At 44.1% G+C, this 26391-nt stretch overlaps 1 protein-coding gene across 1 annotated transcript; it reads right to left on the minus strand.

Annotated features, from left to right (window-relative positions):
- Positions 1–372: 372 nt before the first annotated feature.
- foxo6a (forkhead box O6 a) lies at positions 373–26073 on the minus strand. Its single transcript, XM_027027216.2, is given in 3 exon segments — positions 373–2511; positions 2514–2744; positions 24947–26073. Coding segments are annotated over 3 exon segments (2217 nt in total). The 5' UTR covers positions 25436–26073; the 3' UTR covers positions 373–1014.
- Positions 26074–26391: the final 318 nt, after the last annotated feature.

The raw sequence follows: 26391 nt of genomic DNA on the forward strand, positions 1-26391 counted from the left end.
TGTTGGGGGGGGGGGATGTATTCAATCTGCAATAATGATGCATCACTGCAGCATCACTTTGGAGATTAAAAACAAGACACTGAATTTCAATCAAGCCACCGTTATAGGCCAATGAAGGATGATGGGCCGGTCTGGGCTGGCAGGGAGCTGCAGCTATCAGCGAGCAGAGGAGACAAACACACACACACATGCACAAAAAAAAGAGAGAGACAGAGAGAGAGAGAGAGAGAGAGAGAGACAGAGAGAGACAGAGAGAGAGAGAGAGAGAGAGAGAGAGACAGAGGCAAAGTATGAGAAAGAAAGAAAGAGAGACTGAAAAAGTGAGAGAAAGAATACCATAGTAAATATATGCCCATTAATGAAAACGTGACTACAAATTAAACTACCACAGGGTTCAAAGAAATATAACTAAATAATAAATTAATTTACTGAGAAACAAACATAGATTCTTTAAAGAATAAATGGTTAGTAAGTACAATAAGTTAAAGAAAACCAAACAGGGAAACTTCTAACTCTTAAAGAATTGCCTAATGAAAATAAAAGTTGTGGATGCTACTCAATCAGCTCATTAAGCAAGCTGAACAACCAACACACCCCTCCCTGAACAGAAAAATTTGTTCCTTTTTTTTTCTGCTGGCACGCAGGCCCCCTGTGGGTGTGAGATTTCCCCATTTGTGCAGCAAACAACACGCCAGCCATAGCTCCTGCCGCCCGGGAGCCCGCTCCCCACAGAGAGAGTGAGATATGGATTTGTTTTACGCAGTTAAAGTGCTCGAGAGTTTCGTTTTGACTGGAGAAGAAGGCAATGTTGGGCAACACAGTCGAGATTGTCATCACGGTTCAGTCGGCAAGAGCAAAGGGGGATGACATTAAGCAGAGTTTTAAAAGGTGTATGGGGGCATACACATTTCAGAACAGCACACAGAGAGATGAACAGGCAGAGCAGTACAGAATGTGAAAAGGGAAACTAGGCATTTTGTCCTGGATTTTGTCCTTAGTTGAGGAATGTGTGAATCAAGCACAGTGCATATCCCCCTGTAAGGAAGTGGCATGCCCCTGCTGGGAGCAGGCCCATAGGTAGTTTGGTCCCCGAGAAGGCTCACTGGAGGCCTGATGGTGCTTCAGCCTGGTACCCCAGCTCTGGTTGCTGTGGCTCTGCTGTGGGCCTGTGATCCCATGGTCACACCCACACCCATGCCCACAGCCCACTGTCCGATGCCCTATGCCCTGTGCTAGGGAGCAGGTCAAAATTAAAGTCCATTCCTCTCCTGAGTCCATGATGTCATGGAGGAGGATGGACTCTACATCACAGTCCAGGCTGCCATGGAAGATGTCCAGATCCAGGTCAGCCGGCAGCCGCTCATGGGGGTAGGGGTGATGGGGGTGGTTGTATCCTTGGTAGCTGCCCCCCTCCTCCCCCATGCCCTGAGCTTGATGGTATGGTCCATCAGCCATGGCCTGCTGGTGTGGGCCTGGATATGCGTTATGGCGTGGATGTGGGTGTGGGGCAGTGGCTAGGTGGCAGGAGTCCTGAGGGATACCCTGCAAGCCAGCAGGGTTCGGGGGCAGTGTGGTGGAGGCAGGAAGATGCGCGTGCACCGGGGGACTGTACAGGTACGGAGCTTTATGGCTATAAGGCTGCATGTGTCCAACACTGGGCTGAGCATGGACAGCTGGCCCATGAGGCTGAAGGCTCTGGCCAAGGTTGTGCCCCATACTGTGGTTGTGAGCGGGGTTGCTGGCCGTGTTCGGAGCAGAGATGTGGCTGTGTTGCTGGCTGTGACTGTGGGTGCCATTGTGGCTGTGAGCAGAGTTATGGTCGTGTGTGCCACTGTGGCCATGCCCAGAGTTGTGGCCGTGATGGTGGCCACGGGAGCCCACCCCGCCACTGGGCGGAACCATCAAGGCCTCGTGCTCTTGACCAAGCATCATGTCCTTGGCACAGTACTGGGGGCCACTGGTCAGCAGGGTCTGCAAGGCGTTTGTGCTCGAGTAGGTCTGCATGTTGCTGGAGAAGCTGGAGGTCTTGTCCTCCTGGATGGTCTGCAGGGGTGACTGGTGGTGCATCAAACCCACCCCCGGCTGGCCATACACCGGGCTGCAGTAGGAGCCCTGGGCCTTTGTCCCACTGCTGTAGTGGTAAGCCTGGCGCTTATGCCGTGGTGGCTGGTGAAGGTGATGGTGGTGATGGTAGCCTTCATCCAGGCTGATGGCTCCGGTGAGGTCTGTTAATTGTGGCAACTCGACAGGCGGGCAGTGTGTGGCAGGGGAGCGCGCGCTAGAAGGGCTGGGGTAGAGGCGTGGTGATGTGGAGCAGGACAACCTCCCCTCCTCTGGGTTCTCCGGCTCCCCTTCCGCCATAATAGGTGACAGGCGACCGCTCAGCGTCGAAGCTGCGGAACTGGCACGGGAGTGCATCTCGGCCCATGCCTCAAACTCCTCGCCGACGACTGAGGCTCCTGCCATGGACTTTCCTGTCGGGCTAGCCTGCTCTGGGGAGCCATGGAAACCCACCCGCGCTGCCCGCACCCATACCCTGCTCTGCCAACAAGCTTCTTGCGGTTCACTCTGCCTTTGCTCTTCAGGTACTTGGTGCTATTGTCCATAGAGACGGCACGGCGCCGTGGAGCCTTCCCCACCTTGCCTCCTTCGGGGTTCAGCATCCACCAGGAGCTCTTTCCTGTGCCCTCGTTCTGCACGCGGATGAAGCGGGTATGGAGAGACAGGTTGTGACGGATAGAGTTCTGTAGATGAACAGAGGGAAAAAAGAATACACACGGTCATATCTTTTGGGTCGTTTCAGGTTCTTCATTCATACTTCCCACATCAACTTTCAAAGAAGCAGTCATCCTGCACAAGTTTCAGCTCTAGGGTTCTTTCTAATGCAGCTGATAATGTAGGCCAAAAAATGGTATTGGTACAAATAAAAAATATTTGTAAAAGAATGCGTCATGTCTTCCAAACACTTGACATCAAAGGCTACAAAAATGTGCATCTCATAAATGTGTGGAGGGTAATCACTTCTGTGATTTAATAATCTGATGTATTCTGACTGATGAGACACTCTGCTCTGGTGTGTGATTTTTCAGAGGATGGGGGATCCCTCTCTTGGCCTGGTGTGGATTCTGGCTAATCCCTGGTTCAGTGCACTTGGCTTTGGCTGTGCTTGAAGCCTGTGCCAATCTGGCCCCTTGCCAGCCTCTTCTCTCAGTCTGAGAGAGGAAACGTATTGAGTGATTGAATCAGGAGTGAATGCCGATAATGGAGTCAGATGATTCTGCCTCCCACTTGATCCTGCCACATATTCCTTGTTTCCCCCTCTCTACCCTTGTGACCTGCATTCACCCCAAGAACCTTTCTTCATTCTCATTATTATGTCTTTACTACTTTATATCCACCACTGCTGTATCCAGTACCAAATTAAAATTAAAACATGCTAACATTGTTGCTTATATTATGTGAGACACATTGCCTATGTCTAGCTATTCATTTTCAAAGAACAACACACAATCCATAATTTCTTTAATTCAGGCATTATGAATTTCATTCAGTTTGCTCACATTTGTATATTACACAATTAATAACATTGTGAATTATTTTTTATTTCCTAAAACAAAAAAATCTTACAAATAATTTAAGACAATATGTTGTCACTGAAAGTCACCGCCCTATCTATCAGCATATATATGATCTACTAAGATGATGTTGACAAGCCCAAAAAAAAAAAAGCATCTTCAGTCAGGTGATGGTAGAATGGCTCCTCAAGGTAGCACCTCCAATGTGAGGAGGGTAACCATAGCAACAGGATAAACGTGAAGACAAAATAAAGCAGGAATCTGATGTGGGGTTTGCATGGGAGGAGGGAAGAGAGCTGGAGGAGGGGGAGAGCTGCTTTTTGAAGCTGTAGCTGAACTCCCTACTGCCTTTCATCAAGCCACTGGGCCTGTGGTACGGCTTGCAGGGGATGCTCAGAACATCGGCCTCGAGAGGCTCAATAAAACATGGCACTTCCTAAATCACTATAGATCACAGCCTAAGACTTCATCTATTTTGTGCCAATAACGTTCGCATAAGTGTGCGTCCTGTTCTGTGGACCAATGTTCCATTTCATTGAAAGCACTGCTGTTACCCTTTTTTCCCCCATTTAAATTCTTAAATTCTTGACACAGACAGAGATCAGGACTCTTGATCTGGCCCTGTCACCTTTCTCATGTCCATCAGGCATGCTCTAAAATGTCTTGCTGCTTGTCTGAAAGGTCTTGAATTGGAGGATGAGTCAGGGGTATCTGGGCTGTGCATGGCCTTCACACCTCCAGAAACTGGCAATCATTACTAATCCCTGCTCCATTTCACATAATCACCCACAATCCGAGACTAATCCTAGCTGATTCATGGGCACTCCCAGCTGGGTGGATCCCACTGTAAGGGCAGAGATAGAGTTAATACATGCACAGAATCTTGTGGGGAAATGTCTGTAGTGTATAGAATGAATGATCTGGTGTTACTCTCATCTGGTTCGGAAAACAATATCGGAAGGAAACCACTGGGTGCCTAATTCATTTAAGTCTACTAAATGGTTTAATATATCTTATTCATCAGTTTTAATTGGTGTAGCAGGAGCTGAATTAGAAATAGCACTCAGTGTCTGTCCAAGGGCCTCCACAATCACTCCCCCCCCCCCCCATCACCTTCGGAGCAGCTGTAGACCAAGCAGCTAACTATCAACGATGTTGCCTGCTCATATTAAACAGAATACAGAGTCTGTCTCAAAGGCCATAAAATCAGATCCCCCACCTCCTTTCCCACCATTAAACACTTCCAGACAATTTTAATTAACTACATGCACACACACAAACACACAAGCATGTGCACACACACACACACACACACACACACACACACACACACACACACACACACACACAAAACACAGCTCTGCTTACCCCAGAGGCTGACAATACAATCAAGTAAGCAGAAAACAAAGAATACAGCTCTTGCTCAACGGAAGAGAGTCTAACAGTTTTCCAGCAGTGGCCCATGTTTGAGCTCAGCTTTCGTTAGCATATGCAGGCCTAATAGTTCTTTTATTGTCCAATTTCCACCTCCACATCTCCTCACCCATCTTTATTGTCCCAAGATTAAGATCTTAAGACCTATGACCCTTCCACCTTACCTCCCAAGTCTGACAAATTTGCGCTTTTTTTCGTACACAGATGGCCTTCGCACTCTTTTCCAAGAGCATATATATATATATATATATATATATATATATATATATATATATATATATATATATATATATAATTAAGAGTTTTGTAGCTGCCCATTATCAGAGAAGAGAATTTTCCTCTCCCAGTCCTTCTCTTATCCCTATTTTGTGCCCCCTATTCAAATCGATTCCCGCTTGATAGTACACTCCCATCCAGGTTCAAATTCAGAGAGGGAAAAACAATGCTGAGAATTGATTCAACCAATTTGACAAAGAATAGCAGTTTGTGGGGAACTCAAGGTCAGCGTGATAGTCCTTCAGAGAGCAGATTACACCATGACAATAAGAATGAGGACTGCTGTGTGAAAGGAAATCCAGGCTTCACTCAACCTACCTACATCCAACCAGAGCTGATGTAGCTCCTGCTGAGATGGGCCCCATCTACTCTGATGGACAGGATGAAGCTCCATGTCAGCTCTGTGATGGTGTCTGCTTCACAAGCCTGGTTGGGTGCCAGCTGCCCTTCTGCCACCCTTCCTGATGGAGTATGTGTGTTGGCTTCTTGGGATAGGTGTAGTGACCCAAGAGCCATGGCTGAGTTGTGGTTCTGCAGACTGGCACGGGGCAGCTGTGTGGGGGGAAGGGATGGGAGTGTGGGGCACTTTTGGGGCCCACTGTGAGAACCATCTGAGCAACACAATAGAGTTCCCTTCCACGAAGACCCACCCCTTCAACTACCCCGCCGCCACAAACTCAAGAGGCTGCTCACAAAGAGGGCCGAGGAAACAGGTCAAACTATTTAGGCCCAACTTGCTGGGTGCATAATCACAACGAAAAGAATTGCTTGACGAGAGTGAGACGGAACCGCGGAACAAAAGGAAGAAACCACTCAGCCAATTCAAATAACTTTACTACACAAAGGGTAGATGCTATACCCTGCCACACAGAGGAGCATCTGCCAGACAAGACCAGCATTCTTCAACCAGTCATTATTAAGCCATTTCAGGCAGGCAGCAGCCATTATATATATCGTCAATGGCTATCTCTTTATAAACTGCATTAATTTGATAAACACTGAATGTGTGTGTGTGTGTGTGTGTGTGTGTGTGTGTGTGTGTGTGTGTGTGTGCGCGTGTGTGTGCGTGTGTGTGTGCGTGTATTAGGGGGTGAGGGTAGCGTTAACTGAATTTATTGTGAAACGTTTTCTTTTAACGGCCAGAGGTGGGGAGTGGGGGGCGACTTAAAGCAAGAGGTTTTGTTCAGCACGGGAATGAGTTTTGTAAGCTAAGCCTGTCTCCAGGCTATTGATGGAAATTAGCGGCGGATAAATATTCGCATCCTGTGATTGATGTCACGGCTGGGCTTGTCCCTTTGAAGGGAAATAAAGAATGCGGAGGCGTGCAGATTAATGGAAATGGGGGGGGGGGTGTTCACACAGTTCTCACAGGGAGGGGGATTCTGGCAAGAGGATCTGCTTAAAGCATAGAAATATAGAATCCAGCCCATGTAGTTAGCACAGTAACAGCAGACAAGAATTCTCTCCTAGGCTTACCTATAACATAACAAATAGGCAGAACAACAATGTAAAGCATGGTCTTAATGATAACTAAAGCATTTAATCACAGTTTTTTTTTTAATAGACCAAATGTCGTCTGCCTATTAACTCACCATGACTGCACAGACAAGGGGGACAGAACTGAAAGTATGTATTAATGCTACATACAAACTCATCATCAGCCATTATCATGCAACTCGTAACATTTCTAGTGAGAGTGAAGTGCTGTTGCATTAACAGCAGAAAACAACGTGAAGATGCACAGGTCTGCCCCACATCTCTGTGGACAGAAGCAGAGTGAGCCACTCTACTGGGAGGGTAATGGGGCTGGTGGGTGATTCCTGCCTGGCTGTGTGCTAATTGCAGAGCCCAGGCTGTGCTTTCTACAGGCTGGGTGGATGACGGGTGGCTGGGTGTGGATGCTGGCCTTTGTGGGCTGGGAGTATAAAAATAGCAGCGCCAGATTAGGCGAGCATCTGAGGGCCAGACAGGGGATCGGAAAATCCGCAGCCCGGCACAAGAGTGGCCGTGCCTTACTGGTGGAAAGGGCCAGGAAACAGCCTGGGATCCTCACCTCTTCAAGCCCACTCCAAAGCTGATGGGAGCACGTCACGAGCACGGCACAGGGACAGCTTTTCCGACGCTGGCCTGCCAGATCACTGCAGACCTTTTCTCCACCCCCAGGGAGGATTCACACAACAGGTGCAGGAGTAGTGCACCTGTGGGAGCTTCTGATTGCTCCAACCAAACACACACACACACACACACACACACACACACACACACACACACACACACACACACCATCTCTGCAAACTCGACTCACATTTTCCACAGAGCTTGCCATATACTCTGTTAAGTCAGGCACGTTTCTGAACATGCTTTAACTGTTGGATTTTACAAGGTGGGGCTGTAAGCATTCATCTGTGCACAGGTCTGTGTGTGTGAGAGAGTAAAGTTGATCTATTTTAATAGCCCAAAGGCAGCATGCAGTGGATTTGATTATATTGCAACCTCCATCTGCCATATACAAAAAGACAGACAAGTAACAATGAGACAAATGCAGGCAGCGTTTTTTTTTTTCTTCTTTCTCATCATAATCTCATTCATAGTAATAAGAATCTCATTTCCCACATTCTAAAGGTCAGCGCACAACTCTGATCAGACTTTAATACAGATCATTCTCAGGGTTTAATTTAATTTCACCAGAGCAGGAAACTCATTCACAAGGCATGTGCTCAGCATGCAAAATTTATACAATCATCACTTTAATTGTTTCAGTTTCAGAGCTTGAGGAAACACTGTTGCAGCCAGGCACATGGACCTGCTTCACTGATGCACTGCAGTCATTCTCACAGACCCTTTCTAATATGTGCATCCAATTTATATTGATGATATTGTGATGGTGCCCTGGCTATTATCAGAATCAGCTGCCAATAAGTAAACAAATTTTGAATGTTCCGGAGCAGCACACAGGCATGCCCACACATGTATGCCATGACCAAGTCAAGTGAAGGTGAGCAGCAACCTCTTGCACCACACTCTAACACACATGAACACATGCGCCCGACACACTGAGTCCTCTTAGAACAGCACTACCAGCGACCAGTTGCTAAGGAGACCCATGGGAAAGGGAGGGCTCTTGTTGCCATGGCAGCCAGTTTTCTCCCAGCCAAACTATCCCTCCCCAAGGAGTGACATGGGGGAGTTTACTGAAGTAAGGGGGGGGGGGGGATGAGAGAGGTAGAAGAGAAAGAGAGAGAAAGGAGTAGGAAGGGGGGAGGAGCGAGAGGAAGAGAGAAGAGGTGTATAGAATAGAAGGATTGAGAGAACACAAGAAAGAGAGAGAGTAAGATAGAAAGTGAGAGAAGGAGAAAGAGAATCCTCTGGGGGGCAATGTAGCAAAAAATATTACGATACTGGAGAGATTTTCATGATACATGATGAACATTGTGATATTTAACATTGCTGGGGTTTAATAAGTTGTAAGCTGGAACAGACAACAATACTGCAGCCAAACAGCAGTGTCACATTAGTCTTTGGAATACTGTTTTCTACTATTTTATTAATTTTCTTTTTACAAAAGACTATTTAGATTTAAGGTGGAAATATCAAACTGTTGGTAAATCTGGTAAATTTTACTGCTATGCATCTTTAATTTGTAATGATGACATCATTTATAGAAAGCCCATAATCAATTTGGTGTTGATCACAGGTTCTCTACAACTGGTCTAAATTTCTTTTTTAATGAAATATTGGCTTGGTAAGTGTTCTGTACATAATGATATCTATGACATGCTCAGAAAGGTGCATTGTGATCTAATGTTACAATATTGATAGCAAATTTTCACATTGCCCACCCTAGGATCCTATTATCAGGGACTAGTTTTATTCAGAAACTTGTATCAAACACAGAAGTTTTCAGTGGAACACACACACACACAAACATACACACACACACGTCCCGGTACGTGTTCACCTCAGTCTACACACTGATCCCACTGATAAGCAGCCTGAGCTGATCTGCTCTCTGCAGTGTTCACAGAATTACTCTTGCTCTCCTTGTCTGTGGTTCTCATGGCTTAAGACTGTTGAACTGAAATGTAATGTGATACATTTTAGGAGAAGCAGTCTTATGGGGCTTGTACACTGATCACATGAAAACTGCCATTTCTCTCCTTCTCATTTTGACATTAATGGCTCTTTATCTCACACATTCCAATACTCCATAACCAGGGCCAAATCAGCTTGTAATGATAATGCCAGACCTTGCTGTTAAATCAAGGCACTTTGATCAAATCTCAGATTTTAAACAGTTAGTTTCAGAGTTAACTGAGGGTGCCAGGCAGATATGCAGGTGCAGACAGACATCGAAAGGGGAAGAGAGAGGGATTACCTTTATACAATCAGAAGGGAATTGGGAAAAAGAAGATGCCCAACCTCTCTTTTCCCAAAACAAAACAACTGAGTTAGAGTCTAGTGGAGGGAGTACACAAGAGAGAGAGAGGAAAGAGAAAGAGGGGGCAAAAGAGTGTGGGAGCAGTAAAATGGGGGCTGTCCGAGACAGAAGAGATGGAAGATGGGAAAGGAGAGAGGATGGATGCACCACACTCCAAAAGGGGCAACTGCCTTTCAGCTCCTCGATGGGAGCTAATAAAATATTAATGGGCACTGTGGCCACAGACTGCTGAGTCCAATGGCTTAAGTAAAACTCGGCCACTAATGAGAGGGAGCATGCATGGCTAATGGCCCCGTAGGAGCACCTGATGGGGAGGTAAAGGAAATTTGGATGGTGCTCTAAGAGGGTGTGAGATGAATGTTGGGGTATGCTCTGCCCTTTTACAATCTCTTGAAAACTTAATAACAGCAGCCCAAGTTCTTGCGGCAATCACACACTAGCCTGACCCTCGTTCTCCCGCCTCAGGGACTGTAGACATGAAGCCTCAATATGAAATAGGAGCATTGTTCCTGAGTCACCTCTGATTGCTTATCTCACAGTGACAATGACATTAGCTCTCTTGCACATTTCATGAAAGTTGATCTTGACGTTACATCAGTACAGAGATAAGAAAGTTTATGAAACTTTGGATGCTCTGTGCTTTAATGCCTAGGAAAGAACATAAAAGCATGTTAAAAGTACTTGCTTTTGGAAGCTCTGTAGCATATGACAGTAGGAGCAAACAATAAAGTTATGCAGACACTATGTAGAGCTAACAAACTGTCCTTGAAACATATCTTTAATTATGGAAAAGGCAACAGTGAGTTCAGTGAACACAATTGCTAAAAATAGTCTTAATTTCTTCACCTGGCAGTAAGATTTATCTGAGTCTGAATGCAGATACTAATTGGCTCACTTATCATAGGTGCACAATTTCATTTTAGGTGTTATTTAGGTGGTTTCTTGGGAATCAAGAAGGCTCTGTATCTAATTATTATTATTATTATTGTTATTATTATTTATAATCCATCCTGGCCAAAATATGTAGGTTTCACAGTACTTCATGGATTTCAATTAATCAATAAATGGTAGTTAATTAATAAATTGGTTAAAAATACATCCTACTAGACAATTCATTTAAAGGCTTTTGCATGTAATTTAGACTCTTGGGTAAATTTCTCTATTTTGAAAGAGGTGTTGTGGTACAAAATATGGTATTTATTATATGCATCATTCATGTGGCCCTGTCTAAATAAACACAGTTTTCTTTAGAGCCTGAAATGTGGTCCATATATTTAAAATAGAATACTTTATAAATATTGTGTATTTTTGACTTTAGCTAAGAACTTCAGATAATCTACCTGTCATCCACCTAAATGACACTGATGTAGGCTACTTGTGAATGAGATACAAAGGAGATACAAGATACGAGATACAAACGAATCACTTGTTGCTTGCTAGCTAATGCCAGCTATATTGAAATGTAACTAATGTTAGCTAGCTACTTATTTTAAACTTCTTATAAAGAGTTCACATAGTGCAATCACGATATTGTAGAACCTTATGAGCTATTCTAATCATATTTTATAGAGTGGCCTGTCACCTCTACACCTAATGTCTCTGGCTAAGCGCAGAGCACACATTTGTGGAGGTAAATGACATAACAGTTAAGATAAATGGATTCGTACCACAGTAAATCCTCAAACCCCTTAATTTATGTTATTGCAGTATTTTAAACAAGGACACACGTCCACAGCTTTAGCTATCCTACCACTTACCTCTGCAACTATCCAAGAATGATGTGAAAGTGGTCCAGTTTGCAAAGAAATGCAGGAGATACACATGCACTTCTCAATGTTGTTCATGGCTTGTTTGTAGAAGTGATCTAAGGCAGGTTACAGGAGGCCCAGAAGACTTTTAACACTGGGCCAGGTGATGTGGATGGACTGCTCTGGATCGTAGGCAGAAGCAGAGGAATGTGAGCTGTTCCATCTTCATGATGGCTCCCCATTAGCATACAGGCAGAGGGAGGATTAGGACATTGTGACGTATGACTGCAGGGCCCCCTGTGTCACCTTCCCAAACATACACTCACACACACACACACACACACAAACACACAAACGCGCACAAACACATACACAAACACATACACAAACACATACACAAATACAAACACCCTGTCTCTTTGGAGGAGTGGGCTGCCGTGACTTAAACCCCAACCTTCTGCCCTCCCCCGCAACCAACTGTTAGTGTAGGGGAGCAAGTCCAGTAGGGTAACTGGGCCCGAGCATGGGCAGAGAGGAAACAGGTGGGCCTGTGATCTCAACTACATCTTGGCTAAAACTGTACACTGCATGTTGAATGATCTCATCAAGTCTGCTGGGATACATGGAACACAGAAAGCCACAAAATATTGCACAAATGGGTCAAGGTGTATGCATATCTTAGAATTTTGACAGTGTGCTTGTTGTGAAATTGATGTCTAACGGTACAGGGTGTGCGTGCAATTGCGTGTGTGATGTCTCCTGGGTACGGGCTGCAATGTTTCCGCCTGAGTGATACTGTCAGTGGACATCACTCAGCCTGGCTATGTGACAGGGTGCGAGGATCATTAGTGCAGATGGACAGAGAGCAGAGAGGGAGCGAGACAGGGAGTGAGAGAGAGAGACAGAAAAAGAAAGAGGAGCAGGTTTGGAAAGGAAGCCAACTCTTCTTAATATCCGTCATGAGAGTATTATACACACAGCAGTGCACTTTCCTCTCAGTCATGCAATCATCGCTCTCTCTCCTACTTCCATTATTTTCTTACCTCCACATCTCTCTCTTCATCTCCCCTCTCTTCATCCCTTTATCCTTTCATATATTGCCATCTCCAGCCTGTGCCAAAACACAACTTCCTGCAACTCTCCTCTTCTTTCTGTGTCTTGTGTTTTTTGAGGTTTCCATTTATCTGTCTCTCTCTGTCTTCTCTTCTTTGCCATAATTTGTCTTCTATCTCTCACTCCTCCATCAACCTTCTATGGTGCAGATATACACACCCAGTACCCCAAGCCCACCTCTTCATTTGCTCTTCTGCTATTTCTTCAGTGGCCTCTGTGATCCATTATTCTCTTGTGGTTTGTGTGTAGCATATCTGACATTTACAAACAAAACAGCAAACACTGTCTTATGTCAGCAGACTGGCAAGTGAATATGGAGGATCCCCATGTGGCCACTTCATAGGCATCAAATCCATTCAAAGCAAGAGCCTGTTTTCAGACACAGTTCAGGGCTTTTCCAAGACTTTTGTCTGGGGACGCAGTGAACAAGGTATTCTACATGTTCCAATGAAAGAACATAGAAAACTATTTTGCCAAGATTTTTAAAACAGATCTCTATGAACTTGCTTGATCCTTTCGAATGTAAAAGCCTGACATACGCATGGTCAGATAACAAGTGATCATAAAAGAGGTTTAAAGTGAACTAAATACTGCAGACGGGCGAGCATACTGTGTTTCAGTCTCGCCAGGATCATGTGACTTACCAGGTGCAACAGCAACACAAGGACAAGCAAGGGTGTGCCCCCCCCCCCCCCCCCCCCCCACCACATATCCACACTCAGACAAACTCTCTCACACACACACACACACACACACACGCACTCACTAATACATACGTAAACATATATTCTCACTCAAACAAACTGAGACACGCACACACCACTTTTGGCGGACACTGTCAATTGTCTATGTCTCAGCTGTATTGTTCCTGGCTCATCAACACTCAGGAGATGAAGAGCCCACCTCCATCACCACTCACATGCTCCCTCTTATAGCTGTCCACCAATGATGTGTCAGATCCCACCCACCCAGCATCAGCCCTAACCTATTTCCTGCCCCCCATGCCAAGCTCCCTTGTACCGTATGCCATCTCATTTTCTCATTTCTCCTGCCAGCTCACTACAGGGTATGCCCTTCTCTCATAAACACTTAGGCGAACACACAAAGCACCCAATTAAATGAATGAGTTTACTATCTCAAGCCCATTCCAAATTTACACACCACTCCCCAAAACTCTCCATTGTGAATGATATTTTATCATCTCTTCCATGGTTGTCTGTCTAAATAACTCAGAAGGGCAGGAGAATTACTTCACTCCTTTCCACAGCCCTAAAACATTGCCCCAGCCACCTGTCTTTTGCTTAAATGAGAGGCCTTTTTTCAGAAAGTGTTATTGCATTCATCTAATTATTAATTTAGTCCGGAAGCGGAGCAATCTGGATGTCTAGTGAAAACGCATGCATCAGTCAGTGAGTGAACACTTAAGGGAAGGTTGCATGTAAGTTTGCAGTTGTAACTCTTTGCATGTGTGTGTGTGTGTGTGGGGGGGGGGGGGGTTAGGGTGTGGTGGGGGTGAGGTTGAGGGGAGGGGGAAGGTGCTCTAATGGACATACACTTGAGTTGAAGTGTGCCGAGTAGCTGAAGTGCAACTGAACTCTCTTTCCCTCCTCCCCCTTCCCTCACCCTCTGTCTCTCGCCACATCTCTCTTCCTTTCTTTCTCCTTGTTCAAAAAAACTCAAAAAACCCAGCATGGTGGGATCATTATGGCAGCTGCGGCCAGCACCCTGTTCTCCAGCCACATTCCCCTCCATGCAGAGTGGAGATCCAGGCCATGCAGCAGCATGGAGAGCAGGCCAGATGTTCTGACCTTTGTCAGGTGCTGGAAGCCAGAGAACAGCTGCAGGCTGTGGCCAGCCTCGGCCAGTCTGTGGACGGCCTCCACCAGCCACCACCATCCTATTGCTGGTCTTCATCAGCCTGCAGCACAGTCCTGCTCCAGCCCTCTGGACACTGCATGCTGCTCAACCCGGTCCACCAACATCCCAGATCAAGACATCAGCCACGGTGAGTCTCAGGGGCTGGGGGAGAGGGAGGGAGATGAAGGGGGAGAGGGAGAGAAAGTGCTGGAAATGTTGTGCTCCCTGTCAGGAGCTGTAAATGTGCCTGACTGAGAGCCGCTGTCCGTAAGCATCACTCCTGGGGAAAGGTGTTCACACAGCCAGACAGGAGCAGCGCTATGAGGGGCAGGGCTCAGAAGGTTCAACGCACTATACGGCACACAAAAGTGTGATAGAGACAGCATCTGAATTAGAAAGTGAAAGAAAGACAGAAAGAGAGTGTATGAGGGAGAGCAGGAGCAAGAGAGATGGATGCATGAGTCAGGGATTTATAGATTCTCAGAGTTTGCAGAGGATACGAATACTGAAAGAGACAGGGCAAAAAAGAGAGAAAAGAAGTCTGGGAAAAGTGTGAGGAAAGAAGACGAGGAGAGTAGAAGTAGAGGGAGGAGAAAAAGAATAAGTAGGGGAAGATGAACAGAGGGAGAGGCAGACCACACGAGTTCATGTGGGGCTATCTGCCGGCTCAGAATTCAGCGCTCACACGGATGGAATACTAAATACACAAGCTCTAGTCCTGACCTACTTTCATCAAACTGACACACAAATCCACTTAGGACTGCACTTCTCCACCACCAGAGTCATAGTCATCTCCCCCAAAAACCCAGGCATACTGACCTACTGCCGAGGCAACACACTCCTACCAAATAGTTACCCATTAAAACCTTAAGGAGCCGAACCTGTAAAATAAAGAAAGCTTCCATAGCGTTATCTCTCCTAAAGCCAAAAGCCATCCCACTCTCAAAGCCTCACACTGACTCCTATTATGTTCATAGGGTGCCCGTACCAAATACTGACCACATGCTACAGCCACAAACCACTAGTCCAGCTAAATATTCCTGCCCTAAAGCTATGTGTCCACTGTCAGCAACAGCAACACCAGGCCAGTTTCAGTGTGGAGGCTGACTGGACATTTCTCCCAGAAAAGTGGGTGTGCTGTTATTTGAGCAGAAAGTTTCAAATGTTGGTTGCACTGAAATCCATACACATAAAATATCATGTGGAAATTAATTATTTATAAAATCTAATAATAACAACTGGTTAGTAATTACTTTTATTTTAGTTAATATAGGGAGGTGATATTTATGTAGCTCTGACTGAAATTCATTTCCACTTAATGTGCTAAAATTTTAAAGGAAATGCTTACAATATAAATGTCACAGCAAGGCCCCCTCCTCCTAGACTCCTCCCTATGTTTGTGTGATGTTTGTTTGTGTGTGTGTGTGTGTGTGTGTGTGTGTGTCTGTGTGTTTGTGGCCGCACCACTCTCGTGCATCACACCTGTTCCTGGTTTTCCATTGTTAATGTATGCATTTAAGGTTCTGTGTTGTCAATAGCCTTTGTCAGTGTTTGACCAATGTGTGCTGGGCTGCAGCTCACCATAGTCATCGTTTGAGCCTGTTGTGTGCCTGCTTTGTTTCGTGTCGCTCATGTTCAGTGTTTTTCTTCTCGCGTTTTGGTTTTGTCTTGTGTTAATAAACATTTCGGTATCCTTAACGGCTCGTCTCCGTATCCTGCCTCGCCTCCCATCACAATAAATAGGGTCAAGAACTTTTACACATTTTCAGCATGAAATGGAGTAAGATTACTACAATTTTATCACATAGATGGAAGATGAAATAAGGAATGATAAAGCAGAACTAATGAATTGTCACCTAATGGACAAAAAAGCACCTGCTCTCTTTTATTAATACAGTACCTAGCAACCATTAGCAAGCATTCATGGTCCATCACTGCCTGAATTCTGTCACCTTCCAGTAATTCACTGTGCATTCTTTTCCTCAGCTCCACTGACAATAAATGGCAATTTGTCTCATGCAAAAAAACAAAGTGCCAGCCCCAGACAATAGGCTATGGGAAAATTACATTTGAGGCTTAGTGACTTCATGGGTAAGAAAAGTTTCAGCGGCACCAGAGATACCAGAAAAAGAGAGCGTTGGAATGTTATAAGGTGAAACAATTCTCATATGAAACACAGTCAACATGTGCTCCCTCAACTTCCCTTCTACTGCAGACACTGCCATTGGGATGTCACACATCATATACTTCTACCACTCCTGCACCTGCAGCTCAGGGGCTGAGATGCACTGGTTCTGGGTCAGTTATGCTCCTTAGCACTTAGTGACTGAGGCCAGACAGATAGTGAATCAATCCTGGCCTGAGATCAGCCTTCTGGGATTTTCACGAATGCAGGCCTAGAGTAGCTCCTCTTTTAACCCTCGGAGAGCCTGCCTGGCCTTAATCTCAATTTATTTGAGGCATCACGAGAGAATGAAGAGGTGCAATGCACTCCAAGGTTTATCACCACCTCAGGCCCTGTGGGAAAGTTGCATGACCAGCTATCAGTCAGCACTGGCCTGCAGCCCAAGAGCCAAAGCGGTGCAGTTGACCCAGAATCAATCCTCACACGTGGCAGTGCACTCACAGAAGTGTGCCGGCCAGCTGCTACACTCCACTCACACATTCTCATATTTCCTCACTAACTCTACTCTGGATTTCATAGAAGTATGGTGATAATTAACCAGACCCTAAATGGAGACATGCGCTGAGAAGTGCAATAAAATCACACAAAATGCATAAGAAAAATATGAGTTTTGGCAGAACTGCACTCATCGAGACTGAACTTGGAATGCCCTAAGGTTTAGTGGTGGCACTCAGAGGCAGCTTGCACAACAGTAGAGGCAGAGGAATGCAGTGGAGGAAGAAGATTATGGATTTCCATGGCACATAATTGCACAACTACATGAGTAGCTGGACTGATTAGCTTCTTGTGGGAGCCTGAGAATAGAAGAATGGAGTCGTTTCATCATTTCGTCTCTGTGAGGAGACAAGTCCAGAAACAAGCTGTGATTACTTTAAATAATCTAACTGAAATGCCAACTTGTGACAGGTACACAGAAATATACTGCACGCTACATGTGTGGGCTTGAGCTGAGAGACAGCCGGCACATGCTGGAGGGAGCAGTCATCTTAGGCAGCATATTCTTTATGGAGCAAAGGCAGTTTCATTATATAGTTACCATACAGACTACGTTGTATACATGTAGAAGTACAGGTCAAGGATTAACATTCAGTTCAGTCTATCAGTGACAGCTTTTGTGCTTTGGGCTCTGTACTACAGCACATTAAATTTTAAATAAAACAATGACTAAGCAGAATATCAGCTTTAACTGGAATATATTTATCTATGATAGAACCATTTTTGAAATCACAGGTTTTTTTTTTAAACATAGTTCTACTATTTTAGGGCACCAAGAGTAGTTGAACAGTTGGCTGCTCAGGTGTTTCTTGACCAGTTGCGTCATTGCATCACTGCTTCATGCACAATAGAGCTAGCAAAAGGTCTGGAGGTGACTGCAAATGTAGCATTCAGAAACCCATGTTTCAGTTTGCTACAAATAGTGCCAGAAAACATTTTTATGAATTGAAAGGACAACAATTAACTGGTACCACATTGATGGAATGAGGAAGGAAGGAGGTTTAATTGCTCATTACTTAAAACCTACCACCTTATCTGTAAAATATGGTGACAAGGATAAGTGTAGCCAAGGAAACCTGCTTGGTTGTCCTTATTGATCATGTGACTGCTGATGGAAACAGCATGTTGACTTCTGAAGTACACAGAAGCATCTTAACTGGTTCCAAAGCCTTAGTGGATGGTACTTCACCTTGTACCACAACATACTACTAAAGTGACCATGAAGGGGCAAAAAGTAGAATGTTCTTCATTGGCCAAATGAATCAAATCATTGGAGCTGCACTGAGAATGCAGGTATCATTAACTACATAGCACTAGATTAACTACATAGCACTAAGTGATATATATATATATATATATATATATATATATATATATATTATATATATATATATATATATATATATAAATAAATAAAAGATTATACAATTATGTACACTTACCTAGAACTGACAGATTACAAATCAAAAATGTTTCTTATATACTTCACATAACAGAAATATTTTCTCCAATTTTACCTCATTGTTATTGGTTCAATGTTCAGAAACAAAATTACAGAAATGTGTGTGTGTTTATGTTTATATATATATATATATATATATATATATATATATATATATATATATATATATATATATATATATATATATTTATTTATTTTTTCATATGCGTGTGTTGCAGACAGAGAGAGAGAGAGAGAAAAGAGAGGGAGAGAGAAAAGGGGAGCACAGCGTGACTACAGACTGCCTGAGTGGAGCAGGCTGCCTGCAATTAAGGTGAAATCAGGGAGAAATCTGCACTGCCTTGATAATGAGCCTCGTCTGAATTATTAATGAGAGTTATTCCCCCAGGACCCAGTCTCCCACTGAGCCCATCACACACATGCACGCACACACATATACACATACAGGCACACGGTGTCTCACACACAGGCATGGACACTAACACACACATGCACACACGCAGGCGTGCACACACACACACACACACACACACACACACACACACGCACGCAAACACACACACACACAGGCATGCTCACAGTCTTTTTCCCACACACAGACATGTACACTTGCACTATGGACTCGAAAATGCAGAAACACACACAAAACCTTCATGATCTACAGAGTGCCCATATACACAAAAAAAAATGAAACCCTAAGAGCCACTGAACAGAAGGGCAGAGATATAATAGACCCATTTTTGGTCAGTATGTTTACAAAAAGAATCTGATTAAACACTTTTCAGTAGTTCAGAGATTCCTACAATTAGCTCAATTTCCCATACCATCACAGTGTTTTGTAGTGCAACCTTATCAATAAAATCATATAAAAATATGCTATAACAAGAAAACACTATGGTGTAAAAACAAATATACAGTACAATGTAAACATTACCAATACTTCCTTTAGACCCACAAAAAGACACACTTGTGTAGTGAATAATGCCCTCTTGTCTTGCACATGCTATTTCATGGATCTTTAGAAAAAACCCTTTGCCTTAATTTTTTGTAGATTCATGCACACGTATTTCATAAAAATGTGGTGACTCACAATGTTTAAAAGTAGCACCAGCAGACTGAAAAATATTCTGAGGAGCACATAAAGCCTTATTGAGTCCAGCATAATTTCGTAGACCTTCAGCGGCAGAACAGCCTGTCCTTGGTTCAGGTCCAGTTGAATACATTTCCTGAGCTCCATTAGGATGCCTGCTCTTGGAGGGTTTTTAAAAGATGGCCTTAGGCAGGCCCAGCTTGCCAGTGGTCAGAAGAGGAAGATCTATTCTGAGGACATGGCTGTTCCCTATGAAATGCCATTTGGAATCTCCATACTCTTGATTGATGGTCTGGATAACTGTGCAGATCTCCCAAACCAAACCACTTCCCAACCACCATGGAATTTCCTCTCTGTCCTCTTGATGCTGGCGCATCCGCACCAGCACTCGATGTAAACTGAGCATGCCTGTGTGTGTGTGTGTGTGTGGTGTGTGTGTGTGTGTGTGTGTGTGTGTGTGTGTATGTGTGTGTGTGTGTGTGTGTATGGGGGGGGAACCAACTTTAGAAAATATCGTTAAGTGCCGAGAGGCAAGCAGCACCCGAGGCCTACACATTATGGCTCTGTGGGCCTATCACAAACTCAGGGGTCTGCTTACCACCATCTGGCTGGCCCCCCGCATTCTTCTATTTGTGAGTCTCTTGGAATTTGCACACAATAGAGACACGCTTTAACACGGCATACACTGAAATTGGGCAGAAACAACAATGAACTGCTGGACACTCATTCCCACTATAAGCAGCCTCTCAGAGTGCTGGGTCAATGTGTGCTGCCTGCCTGCTCCATTTCACAGCCTGGCCCCTCTGCTGCACAGAGAGTCTGCTACCCCTCCTAGTATGTGCTCATAAAGTCCCTGGCACACCAAGTCCCATCCAAAGAGCCAGAAAAAGAGCACCAGCACAGAGGCAAACACCAAAAACACCACAACACACCCCCTGCCTGCAGCCAATATGTGAGTCAAGCTTCAGAACAGTGACAGAAATCCCTAGCAAAAGTCTGGTCTCTGAGAAAAATGACAGAGAGGGATGACACAGATGTAGAACTGCTGTTCTCCCAAAGGTAGGGCGAATTCGGGGGGGACAAGGTGAGACTCTGCATGTGCATGGTGGGGAGTTTCTTTTTTTTTTAGGGGGCATTCTAGGGGGAGCAAGGCACGGGCTCCAGGGAATCTGAGTATACTAACAGGAAAAGGCTATACTATGTGGTTGTGGGAGTCTGTCCAAACGCAGCAAAAACGCAGCAACGAAGGCGGTAAGCAGCAAGTACATCCCAAAAAACATCAAAACTGATGTGCACAAATCCATGAGGCACTACACCAGCAGCCAGGGACCAAAACTGCTCTCTCCTGCATTCTGAGGGAATCTGTGAACTTCGGATTTATTTTCCGAAGTATTCTACAGAACTGCCTAATCCTCTGATATCACATTCAGTCAACAGCCAATAGGCACAAAAACTTGGGACCTAGAGGATACAACTGTGAAGTCTGTGAAAACTGTATAAATACACTCTGTGGTCATCTAGCCCAGTATTCCCAATTCCAGGCCCTTGGATACCACAGCAAATGAAATTTCAGGGGCTTGTTAATTGGGTGATGAGTCATGCAGTGGAGAGGTACTCAAGGATCAGGAATGGGAAACATTAATCTAGTCAAATATGCATAAATACCCATAAAATATGCATGAGTAAGTCAAATATTGATGCAAGCCTTTTGACCAGCAAACAGGGATTTGTGTCCGAGTTCATTGTGAATACGGATTTCACCTCTGGCTGTAGTAGAGCTACAATAATCACAGCTCTGTGACATCCTGTGTAATCTGTGGAGCACGAATGGCTTTGAAGACTAGGGAGGAGAACGCACCACGAAACCAAGCAGCATGTGACTACTGGCTCAGATGAGTCCAGTCCGGTCAGCACCGCTGCCCCATTGTGTGAGGTACTTAACCTCATCCGTTTTCCCCAAAGTCCCAGATGAGCGGGATTAGGTGGACAGCCTGCTGTGGAAAGCAGAGAAGGACCACCCTGGGTAAGCGAGCAGGCCAGAAGAAAGGCAGGAGGACACAGGGTGGAACTCAGTCATGATCCAGTGGGTGATGCGGCCTGTGTAATCACACTCGCCAGGAAACCTCTCTGTGTTTCTCCCTGCACTGCCTTACTTCCAGCACTCCTTAGCTGTGTTCGCTAGTGACTGTATAATATGAATCAGACAAGGCCTCAGATGACTTTCAATCTTCTGCCCTTAAAAATAGAGTTCTTACTAGTGCTCATAGATTCACTCGTACAGTTTAGAGTGCTAAATAACCCTATTCAAAAGGAATGCTCCACCTTGAAAGCATGGACTACACAAAAGGCCTTACAAAAATGGCAAAAGCACATTCTAATAGCTACAACAACAATAGTGGAGTTCCTGTATGCTGAATCGTGAAGATTCAAGTTCTTTTATGTTTTTCCCAGCACCTCTTTCTCCTTGTCTTTCATTCTTCCTGGCACACACACCCTCATCATGGCATGTGCACTGTGGAAGGCTGCTGACCCTGCTGGCCTAGGCTTTTACCTACAGACACATTATAAATAATGCTCTTGTCACTTAAGATTAGAGCATCTGACTGACTGCCTGGCACCCGATCTGACCTGCCTTGCATCCCCCTAGCATCAGGGTGCCAGGAGTCAGACATTCACATACTCTCTCCCTCTCTATTTACATTAATTTACTTCCCTTTAAGATGTACACGAAGAAGACAGTCTCTAACATAATTAAATAAATTCAGATATTTTCAAAAAAAAGTTAAATGCTGTGTATTGCATAAAAATAAATAAATAAAAATCATGATCTGAGTGCATTCTTTCAAATATTAAAAAAATGACTAAAAATTCGTTTTTAGATGTTTTCCTTTACATTTTCATATACACACAAAAGAAATTAACAAAGTCCTTTGAGCAGCAAATAATTTGCTGCCATGGCATGCTGTCACACTGATCAAAGGTTCCCCTTACACACACATCTAGACAATTCAACATCACCACCTTAGCATTGTCAGTCAGACATAACACACACACACTCAACACAAATTCACTAATACAAATAAAAGACTTACATGCACCTGACCTCTCTAACCAGAGATCACAAACAAGAGCAGAACTGTGGTGGCCTTTGTGAAGGCAATTAAGACTAAGACAAGGTTCTTAGAAATAAACAGGTATTAATAGTTACTTGCTGTTTACAGGAAACAGTAATCTTTATTGGTATAGCACTTTTTATTTTGAGCCCTAAACCCCATTGATTTACACAGGAAATATTAAACAAAGTTCAGTCATAATCTTATTTATGCATTCTGTAATGTTCTTCTTGGAATATATGCCAAATTAAACCAAATGATTTCCCTTTACACCTTATTTCAGCATTTCATTGTATCATTTAAACACCAGAGGAGTTAGTTTGTGGTCCCTTATAATGTGGCCATACATAACTTGCAAGAGAGGGACTCCAAAGGCTAATTTGCTGGTGAGTAAGTAAGACAGAAGATCCCTCATGAATCACCAATGAGGAATTCAGCACAACAAGCTTAGTTAAGGGAGTTTGTTGGCCAAGACCACTGACACGTCCTAAGACCTCACCCTGCTGAGAGACCTTACCCAACAGAAAAGCCACATTCAAATAACTTGCAGCACAACCTCTTTAGGACTGTCTGTTTCCATGACACTTAAACTCTAGCCTATAGGACTGAGTTCAGGGTATGTCCTTGAGCTAGCAGTGTGAGTGTTTATATTTTGACTGCCGGAAACGGGGTCAGAGCTATAAGGGGATATGAGCATGCCTTTAACATCATGCTTAATCACCTTCATTACCTGGGCTTAGGCTGTGTCTGGACAGGCTCTGAAAATAACTGCTGCACTGGTAGACAAGCAGTGATCGTGTCAAACCCCTCAATTTGCCCTTACGTAAGTCCATGCTGGGACAGTCCTGCTAAAGATACAGGGGCATTCTGTGGTTGAGTAGCACAATATCTTGTCACAGTGAAGGGATAATGGAGCTCAGACACCTGTAGACACACCTCAGCACAGCCTGCACAAATAAAACACACAACAGGCCCAAGTGACTAGGCCTGAGGAAACTAAGCGTGCATTGAGCACTTGTAGACTTGTTTTTATGCCCTTTTCCCCACAACCCACAAAGTGGTGAGCCACAGCACTGTGGTCATAGTGGGGTCTTCAGTGTGCATTTGTCTCCCATCAGTGGACATTTTCAGAATGGCCTAACCAATAGTACTGACACTGAGTGAAAAGAGACTGGATAGAAGTCTGGCCCATCACTGTCACTTCACTTAGGTAGCAATGGAATAGCTAAATATTCCTACACATAACTGAGTAACAAAAACATGCCCCTCATGCTTTGCACCAAATAAATGTTCATTGGCAGAGCATGTAAGCACTGAATAGGCAGGACCTTGTCAGCAGGACTGAGTTGCAAGGCAGTGCAGGTTCACATGCAGAATCAGTAGTAGTAGTAGTACTAACACTAACAATTATCACAATTAATATTTTGAGGCATGTTTTATTTATTTTTAAATACTATTTAAAAAAATGTAAATACTAATATTTTTAGAAAATGGAAACTCATGCAGGACATATGAATCCAGAAATGTAATTACTTGCTCTCTGCTGAGAGTGTGAGCTTTAGAAGAAGATGAATAGTGATCTAGTCCTACAACACGAGGATAATCTGTTTAAACATTTTGAAAAGTTAGATGAGTTTTGATAGTGGAGTATGAGCTGTGGACAGAAGTGGGCAGGTGATGTACACTAAATTCTGTATGCCATGGTAGTAGCACTACACCCTTCAAAGAGCATCACTGTTGATTTTGCCCTCAGTTTAAGGTCACCCTGACCAATCTAAAGAGCACTGAGAATTTACTTTTCAGTCCTTTTCCTAAACATTCTCATTTCATATCATTACAAAACACATTAACAATTTCGGTTGTATGTAGATGATTTAATTTTTTTTTTCTTTCAGATGTTTTGCTTTTTGTTCAATTTGGAATTATTATTTTGTCTTCTGTGCATGTCATCGAAATAACACCATTGCCATCTATTAATGGAAGCAAGAAATATTATTAAACCCCGCACTACCATCTGTAATTAACTTTGGGAAACTCCAACAGCAAATCTTTAAAAAGCAGCATGTTTAAATGGAAGAATGTTTAAATGCAAAACCACATCAGGTGCTTATTAGCAGCCTAGTCTCGGACTAAATTCAAAGACATACACGTGTTTATTACCTTCCATCCAGCCGAGCTGTTACTGTCTCCTTTATCCTTGAAATAAGGTACATATCGGACCATCCAGTCGTATATCTGTGACAAGGTGAGTCTTTTTTCAGGAGTGCTTTCGATAGCACGAGTGATGAGGTCCGCGTAAGACAGGTTTCCCCATGCGTTTCGCCGAGATGACTTTGCTTTGCGTAGCTGACCGGCGACGTCGAGCGCAGCCCCTGCCAAACAAGGGAGCGCCGGTGCGGTGGGCGCTGGTGCTCCGGTTGGATGCTTCAACTCTGTCGGCGCGACACTCTTTCTTCCCGCTTTACAAGATGTGACGCTGTCCGGTTCCACCTTTACGAGGGAAAGACCTCCATTAACCTCTTCTGCCTCTGGAAAGTCATCCGGACAAGGCATTGGCCAGGTACACGAACGAGGCCGGCTTTGTGGCTCGAAATCTGGGTCGATATCAACCTGATGCGCATCCAGTTCGTCGTCCTCCATCATCATCATCTAAGCTAAAGAGCGTACTTGGTAAATTTGATGAAGGCGTAATTCCGTGAGGTGAGATGGCTTTTTCAAAGCGCACTACCTGACAGTCGATCTGTCTGTTTAAATAGAAGAATAGCGAATATCGTAGGGTACCCGAGGAGCATAGAAACACATAATTTTGAATGTAAAGCTCGCAAGCTCAGTATCCAACGTGTAAGAATCGTTGCACCAAATGAAACATTTTTAGGCATTTTTATTAGACTAAATTTACATCACCAACCATCAAATAAATCTTCCAAGCATCCTTTTCCAGTCAGTCCAAATCAAGAGCAGTCAGTGATGAGGGGGCTTGTCAACGTGTAGATGATCGTGCTTTTAATTAAGCCGGGTGCAACAGATGATATCTAAAGCATCCAAGATGCAATGTATTGTAAGTGCTCGGAAAAGTTCCATCTTACTGCTGTGAAAGACGTCAAAAGTAAATAACTCTCCAATTAAGCATGTTATCTCCACGAAACAGCGATAAATCCTTGAAAACAAATTCTTCAGTGTGAACTGAACAATGTAATGTACACAGTCATACGTTCATTCTTAGCCTATTGATATGGTGACACGTCATAGTTCAAATAAAGGAAATCCGTCCAAAATATTCCAGACACCTTTTCATTTTATGTTCAGAATTTCACGCATCGTCGCCTGCAGCATGTTTTCCTCGCGACTATATTCCGCTCGTTGAAATCCTTTTCATACACTGATATGCTCAGCCCTCTTACCGGTTGTAAAATGATGACGCGCCTGCGATGTAGAGTTCAATAAATGTAGCTTGCAGATAATTGGTCAGAGTGAAGACGGGATTCACTCTCCGCGTGCAGGCTGAATGAGAGCGTCTCTTTATTTTGTATATTTATACGTTGGAGATCAATTCAGACACTTTTCCGTATGTACAAATGCCTTAAGATGTTTCGACTAGCGATATG

The sequence above is a fragment of the Electrophorus electricus genome, chromosome 10 (genome assembly GCF_013358815.1).
Source record: "Electrophorus electricus isolate fEleEle1 chromosome 10, fEleEle1.pri, whole genome shotgun sequence".
NCBI lineage: Eukaryota > Metazoa > Chordata > Actinopteri > Gymnotiformes > Gymnotidae > Electrophorus > Electrophorus electricus.